Source organism: Poecilia formosa, unplaced genomic scaffold, assembly GCF_000485575.1.
Source record: "Poecilia formosa unplaced genomic scaffold, Poecilia_formosa-5.1.2 Scaffold288, whole genome shotgun sequence".
In the NCBI taxonomy this organism is placed as follows: domain Eukaryota; kingdom Metazoa; phylum Chordata; class Actinopteri; order Cyprinodontiformes; family Poeciliidae; genus Poecilia; species Poecilia formosa.
In genome coordinates, this window is record NW_006800227.1 from 559,235 (window position 1) to 566,795 (window position 7,561).

Below are 7,561 nucleotides of genomic sequence, written 5' to 3' on the forward strand. Positions count from 1 at the left end.
CTCACACACAGAGGATCACAACCAGTTTCTCCTCAACTACCCCTCACTGCCAGCACTCAGGGAGTCGACACACTCATCCAGGATCAAGATTTGTCCTCTGAGATTCTTTAGGAATGTGACAGCAGCTGTGACAGAGCTCAGAGACAAATTACAAGACGTCCTGAAAGAGACATGGACAAACATCGAACTGATGATCCCTGTGGTCGATGTTTTACAACCAAAATCAGAATTAGAACCAAAGAACAAAGCTGGGTTTTTAAAATATTTACAAGAAATCACTCTGGATCCAAACACAGCAAATAGGAAGCTGGTATTATCTCAAGGAAATAGAAAAGCAACATTAATGGAACAACAACAATCTTATCCTGATCATCCAGACAGATTCACTAATTGTGATCAGGTCCTGAGCAAAGAGAGTCTGACTGGACGTTGTTACTGGGAGGTGGAGTGGAGAGGGGGAGGAGTTAATGTTGCAGTTTCATACAATAATATCAGCAGAGCAGGACGGTCAAAGGAATGTTTATTTGGATTTAATGACAAGTCCTGGTCATTACGCTGTGACACAGAAAGTTACACTTTTTTTAACAGTGGAGTTAAAACTCCAGTACCAGGTCCAGTTTCCTCCAGAATAGGAGTGTACCTGGACCACAGAGCAGGTATTCTGTCTTTCTACAGCATCTCTGAAACCATGACTCTCCTCCACAGAGTCCAGACCAGATTCACTCAGCCGCTACATGCTGGGATTCAGCCATATTATGGATCCACTGCTGAATTCAAGAAATTAAAATAGAAATCACAACACCAAACATATTTATTTTATTATCTGAGGGGAATATAAAAGTGGCTTCATTGGAAGAACCGTCATCTTCTATTGACCTAGATTTATTGATTATTATCAGGTTCTGAGCAGAGACCATCTTACTGTACATTGTTACAGGGAGATGGAGTGGAGAGAAGTTATTTATACAAGAACAGCAGCAGAGAGGGAAAGTCTGAGGAATGTACATTTTCAAATCTTAGCACTATGTTGTCATGTAGAAAGTTTCAAAGTATGTAACAACTTTGTCAACACTGTTGTATAAGGTCCACCAGGTATTATGTTTCTACAGCTTCTCTGAAACGATGACTATCTTCCACAGAGTCCAGACCAGATTCACTCGAACATTACTTATTTGGGTTTGGCCTTACTTTTATGGAGACTCTACTAAGTTCATTAAAACTAGAGTCAACAATAATCTGAGGTTCAGTTGTTTAAAATATTTATTTTAGTTTCAGTTTCTTTAGAGAGTTAATTGTTGTCATTGCTTCACTGCTCAGAGATGAGAGCGCTGTTTCACAAAGTAGGATTACGAAATCCAGGGAAAGAGATAAAACCAGGTTTGACATAGCGCCATCAGTTCATCCTGGTTTTATCCGTTTCACAAAGACTAAGCTACATTCAGAACGTGCAACTACGTCGAGCCAGGCTTAAGTAATAGGTGAACAGATTTCTTCAGCAGACCAATGAGATCAATCAGATTCATTGATGCCCCACTAGATAAATTGCATGTCATATCTTACACCAAATGAACAACTGCTTTTGATTGAGGATTATGAGGATTATGAGGAACTGAAGCACACCATAATAAAGAAAAAAACTGCTGCTACTTTATCAAACAATAACGGATTGATTAAATTCGTAATTAGCCCAAAATATACTTTCTCAACTATTCTTAACTATAAAACGTCAATCATATCTGTCATTTGCTCAAGTAATCAACTTTAAGTCAACCGTGGAAGTCAACATTATAACGTGTGAATCTAACAGTAGATTCAGTAATGTTACTGTGATGATCCGTGTTTCTGTGTGTTTATTTTGAGTTTTTTCTGTGTGGTCCTGTTTCCTGTGAGTCTCTGTCTCTGTGTCTTCCCCGTTGATTGTTCCCAGGAGTGTCTCGTTCCCTTGATTACCCCTGTGTGTATTTAGTCCCACCCGTTGTCTGTGTTCTTTGTCGGGTCCTTTTCTAACGTATGTCAAACGTACGTCTTTGTCTACGTCCGTCTGTCCGTCGTCTCAGTTGTACTGATTAAGTCCTGGTCGGCGTTTGCTCTAGTGTTTTCAGTCTTTGTATTCAGTTGCTACCGGTCTTTAGCTGTGTGCTAACTTCTCCGTCGTGCCGCCTGTCTTGGACTGCTGTGAGCATTATTATTAAAATCATCTTCATCTTCAACTTAACCTGGGTCTCTGCGTTTCTCCTCACTACCACCCTTATGACAGTTACTCTTTTTTGTTCTACATCTTATCAATATTTATACAGAACAAACATAATAACAAGTCAAGATTAAATATAAGAACATTTGCGGTATCTGGGAACTATGTGGACAAAATATTGACTACAATGTGCAAACTAATGCACATAACTAATTATGTGCATTAGTTAACTAATAACTAATATCTGACAAGGTATAAGACCTGAATGACTTTTAGTTACTTTTACTTATTGTCAACTTCATGTTTGAGTTGTTATGCTTTTGTTTTGAATGGACAATTTCTTGTTTAGGTATTAGTGTAAAGGCTACTTAATAGCAATCAAATGACAGAAGTTGTAACGGAGTATATAAAATGCATCATATTAGCAGCCCTCTTGATGGACTGAAGGAGTCTATCTTTATGATGTAAATAAGTACTGCTTTTAAATACTGTGTGATATGCCAGAACTAAAGCTAATTTACTACAGTTTATTTTAGGTTGAGTTAAAATTAATCAGTGAAATATGTAAAGTATGCCACTATTAATACGTTATGACATGATTACAATATATTTGTTTCTTTGTGGCCCATTTGTCTAATAAAAAGGCCTTTTAATTAAGCCACGATATCTGGAAATTCCTGGATTAATCTGCTATCTCAGTTAAAGCCCTCTGCTGTATTTATGAGTCTATTTTGTCTTCTTGTTTGTTGTTTTATTGATGTTGGAGTTTTTTGTGTACTGCCTCTTCCTGATTCTGTTCAGCCATGGAGGCTAGCACTGCTGAGGATGACTTTGATTTTCCTAAACTAATTACATTTACATTTATTGCTTTGTCAGATCAAATGTTGTTCAGATCCATTCAGAAGCAGAACAGTATATCAATTTTTGTATTCATGAACCTGAAAACATGACTTACAAATCAAAACGTTAAAGAAAATTGTGGCAGCATTGCTCAATATAAACAGATAAATATTTTTATCCTTGTGTTCCTCTGTTGTTTCTGGGTATATATTTTGTATGTTATGCATTTGATCACCATGAATAATAATGTCACTTTTACACTTTCTTGATGATTATTGCAATAAATACATAAAACACAACTGAATGGCTGTTCTTTGAATACATGCAGAAAAATGCTTTTAGACATTGTAATGTACGCTTTAATCTTTACTCAGAGAAAAAGTGACACTATTTGCAGCAAAACAGGACACAGATCAGTGAGGGACAGCTCATTAATACTAGAATAATAGAGAGAAAACTAGTTTAACACGTTATAATAATTCTGCACCACATAAGCTTTTACTTTCCATGCAGCATTCAAGAAAATGAATCATATTATCAAAGTGGTTCTAAATACTGAAATGCATTTTACTGCATTTGAATCTATCTGAATAGTTTGACTATGTAGTTCTGTGTGTAAATCAGGTATGTTTGTCTTTTAAAAAGTACCTTAAGACATTTGTTGTAAATCTCCCCAATTATAACACAATGACTAAAATGAAATTAAACAGATGGATGTATCATAATGATCTTAAAGCATCAGGTGTGTAATTTTTCCATCAATACCTCTTCAGTAACCACTACCTTATTATTGAGTTCACTCTGCAACAACAACCTCTGTCCTCTAGAATACCAATAACAGCAGTAAAAGCCACTCCCATCTGTTAGGTAAACAGATGGGAGTGGCTGATTGCAGCGCCAGCAAAGGTTCGTGTTACATGTTCATTTCCCTAAAGGAAGAGTCACCCAGTATTACTGGAACGCTGCAGCAGAAAGATCAGATGGATTCTGCTAAATTAACTTGCTGTATCTGTTTGGATCTCCTGAAGAGTCCGGCGACTATCCCCTGTGGACACAGCTACTGTATGAACTGCATCAGATCTTGCTGGGATCGGGAGGATCGAAAAGGAGTCTACAGCTGCCCTCAGTGCAGGAAAAAGTTCCCAACGAGGCCTGGCCTGGTGAAAAACATTGTGTTAGCAGAGTTGGTGGAGGATCTTAAGAAGATTGGACTCCAAGCAGCTCCGGCTGGTCACTTCTATGCTGGACCTGAAGACGTGGCCTGTGATGTCTGCAGCAGGAGGAAGAGGAAAGCTGTCAAGTCCTGTCTGGTCTGCTTAGCCTCGTTTTGTGAGAAACACATCCAACCTCATTATGAGTCTTCTACTTTTAGTAAACATAAACTTGTTGAAGTTTCAGCGAAGCCCCAGCAGAACTTCAGCTCTCGTCATGATGAGGTGAGGAAGATTTTATTCGATAAATATAAAAGGGATCCAAATGCAGCAGAAAGGACAGAGAAGCCAGAGTTTGAGGTGATGCGACAACAACTCAAGCAGAGATTTCAGAACCGAGAGAAAGATGTGAAACTGCTTCAGCAGAAGATGGAGGGCATCAGCGTCTCTGATGATAAAACGGAGGAGGACAGCAAGGCATCACTTCCCTCCTCTGACAAAAAGAGGGTGAAGAGCAGACCTTTATCGGTGCCGCTACCTCCTGGTCCAGACCCAGTCCCAGCTGGTGGTGTCTCTCCAAACATAAAGAAACTGATCAAAAACTTCAACAAAGACAAACCAGCACCTGTTCCCACCTCCACTGCAATAAAGATTTGTGGGAAATGTGGCAAGGATCTGTCCAGCACTAAGCCAGCTTTGAAGGCAATGGGCAAACTCTTCCACCCCAGCTGTTTCTGCTGCAAGAGCTGTCATCGCCCCATGCAGGGCATGCAGTTCTATGTCAAGGAAGGCTCTCCAGAGTGTAAACGTTGCTACGTGACTTCCCTGGCTTCCTGCTCTCAATGTGGAGAGAAAATCACTGATCGTATCCTGAAGGCCATGGGAAAGTGCTTCCATGTCCGATGCTTCCTGTGCAGCACCTGCTGCTGCACACTGGATGGACTCCCATTTATCGCAGGTGAAGACAACAAGCCCTACTGCGTACAGGATTACCACCAGCGTTTCTCTCCTCAGTGTGAAACCTGTAAAGAACCCATTGTTCCGGCTCCGGGCAGTGAAGAAACTGTGAAACTGGTGGCTCTGGGGAAGAACTACCACATCAAGTGTTACCAATGCGAGGACTGTGCTCGTCCATTTTCATCTGAAGTAGATAAATATCAAGGTCATCCTGTGGATGGCAGGATTCTGTGTACTAAGTGTCACACCAAGAGGACCAAGATGTGATTAGCTGATGCAGGATCTTTAGGTTGGACCAAATTTAAAAGCATCTGTATTCACTGAATCCCTGTTTTCCCTTCACACACACAAAAAAAATCTTTGACAATTTCATGTAGTCCACAGCAGGTTCTGTACTGAATTAATGCCTCTTTTTACAGGTCTCTTATGTAGGTCTTCCAACCAACTTTGCTATTTAAAGTACAGCATGTTGTAATGCACTTCATAGATGTTTGAATACAAATAATTGTTTTCGAATTTCAATTAGTCATATCCTATAATTTGTGTTCAGATGAGGCTCATGTTAGAGAATTTTCGGTATTATCATTTTGTTATTACTTTAGTTCACATTCAGTCTATAGATCGTTGTAATTTTTAGTTTAAAGTGTTCTCTTCCTTATGTGTGTATAAACTGACCTGGAGGTTACGACTGTCTGTTTATCTTGATGTGAGACAGTTAACTCTGTGTTTCTCAGACCTTAAATTCTTATCAACCAGAATGCCTCCTAACTTAAGATGTTTATCTTCTTCTTTATTGACAGTTTGACCTAGAGTTGAACTGGGCTCAGACCGTAGATCATATATCACACCTGGAACTGAGTTGCTGGTTTGTTTAGGTTAAATGTTTTACGACCTCTGTTGTTTTCCTGACTGCTCTGCTTGTGACAATAAAACAGGGCCTCACGCGGAAACAGACCAGAACTCTCTGTCAGCAGCTCGGAGGAGATGTTGATGGAGACTTCTCCTTTTGCAAAAGCTTTGCCTTAAAATTCATATACGTTGTCTGTGGTTCATTTATTTAGGTTCGAGAAAAATACCTAACAGCTCATTTGTCTGATTAAAAGTATGTTTTTGACAATAACCTTAAATCAGGTGTTAAACACACTTTTCATTAAGTCCATATTTCCATTAGGAGTATTTTGGTACATTTTACTCAAGTAAAAGTAGTTATCCAAAATATTACCTGAGTAAAAAGGCTAAAAAGTACTGGAAATATTTTGTTTGTATTTCCTTTTTAATTCATGTAAAGAACTTTAAATTGACTTGTTGCTGAAAATATGCTGTATAAATAAAATGACCTCACCTTACCTTACTGAGTTCTTGACTTGAAAATACTGATTTAATTTTTGAGAATTATGTAAAAATAAAGACAAATGAGATGAATGCAAATGTTGTGGTACTTTGAGTGATTAAATAGAAATAAATAAAGTAAAAATAAACATCAATTTAAAATAAATAGTTCAGCAGAAGAAACTGGTATCCAATTATGAGTTTTCCACCAAGACATACAGCAGCAGGTTGTGTATACAAACTAAAGCTGTGAAACGTACTTCCTGTAGCAATGCCTTTTACTCGATCTGTAACATAATACACACACAAATGATTTGGAGAGACAAATGCAACAAAGCCTGAAAACTGATTGAATAATTCTGGAGGCAGCAGGTGAAGGTGAGATAAATGTATGTTTCTACTGTAAACTCAAACTTGTCTTTGACCTGTCGTGAAGCAAATGGAGAGAACCACTCCCCTCTTTGCAAGACAAAGTTCAGATCTGACAGTCTGACAAGTTATTTCCTGGTTCCTCCCATTTAAAGGTCAAGGCTTGGTAGAATTGCTGTGCTGTAAAGAGCAGAAAGTGACAACTGCTGAGTACGCAGAGCAGCGAGGAAGAAACATGGATTCATCTAAATATTCTTGTTCCATCTGTTTGGACCTTCTGAAGGATCCGGTGACTATTCCCTGTGGACACAGCTACTGTATGAACTGTATTAAAGACTTCTGGGATGCAGAAGATCAGAGGGGAATCTACAGCTGCCCTCAGTGCAGGAAGGAGTTCAAACCGAGGCCTGAACTGGTGAAAAATGTCATGCTGTCAGAGTTGGTGGAGGATCTGAAGAAAACTGGACTCCAAGCTGCTCCAGCTGATCACTGCTATGCTGGACCTGAAGATGTGGCCTGTGATGTCTGTACTGGGAGGAAGATGAAAGCTGTCAAGTCCTGCTTGTTCTGCTTGATATCTTATTGTGAGAATCACCTCCAACCTCACTATGACATCCCTGGATTGAAGAAACACAAACCGGTGAACCCCTCCAGGAACCTCCAGCAGAACATCTGCTCTCGTCATGATGAGGTGATGAAGATCTTCTGTCGTACTGATCAGCAG

General features: G+C 39.3%; 3 protein-coding genes and 1 long non-coding RNA gene across 4 annotated transcripts in view; 3 read left to right on the forward strand and 1 right to left on the reverse strand.

The window, feature by feature from the left end:
• LOC107838629 (tripartite motif-containing protein 16-like) overlaps positions 1–1,906 on the forward strand; it is a 7,458-nt gene extending 5,552 nt beyond the window's left edge. The window contains exon 2 of the mRNA XM_016681617.1: positions 12–1,906. Coding sequence (XP_016537103.1) covers positions 12–790 — 779 coding nt within the window. The 3' untranslated portion in view covers positions 791–1,906. The remainder of the gene's footprint in view (positions 1–11) is intronic.
• A 186-nt stretch (positions 1,907–2,092) lies between these two features.
• On the reverse strand, positions 2,093–3,324 carry LOC107838632 (uncharacterized). The gene is made up of 2 exons (XR_001664709.1): positions 2,423–3,324; positions 2,093–2,387 (listed from the first exon to the last, which is right to left on the reverse strand). It is a non-coding gene; the product is annotated as an uncharacterized LOC107838632 (long non-coding RNA).
• A 582-nt stretch (positions 3,325–3,906) lies between these two features.
• Positions 3,907–5,781, forward strand: LOC103151655 (zyxin-like). Its single transcript, XM_007571829.2, has one exon. The coding sequence runs from the start codon at positions 3,907–3,909 to the stop codon at positions 5,404–5,406; it is 1,500 nt and encodes a 499-aa protein (XP_007571891.2). The 3' UTR covers positions 5,407–5,781.
• Positions 5,782–6,726: 945 nt separating this feature from the next.
• Positions 6,727–7,561, forward strand: part of LOC103151690 (E3 ubiquitin-protein ligase TRIM38-like) — a 2,811-nt gene continuing 1,976 nt past the window's right edge. Inside the window, exon 1 of the mRNA XM_016681633.1 lies at positions 6,727–7,528. Coding sequence (XP_016537119.1) covers positions 7,073–7,528 — 456 coding nt within the window. The 5' untranslated portion in view covers positions 6,727–7,072. The remainder of the gene's footprint in view (positions 7,529–7,561) is intronic.

What these genes read in the sequence shown, in the direction of transcription:
- LOC103151655 (XM_007571829.2), top strand. Translation starts at nt 3,907, where the DNA reads ATGGGAGTGGCTGATTGCAGCGCCAGCAAAGGTTCGTGTTACATGTTC.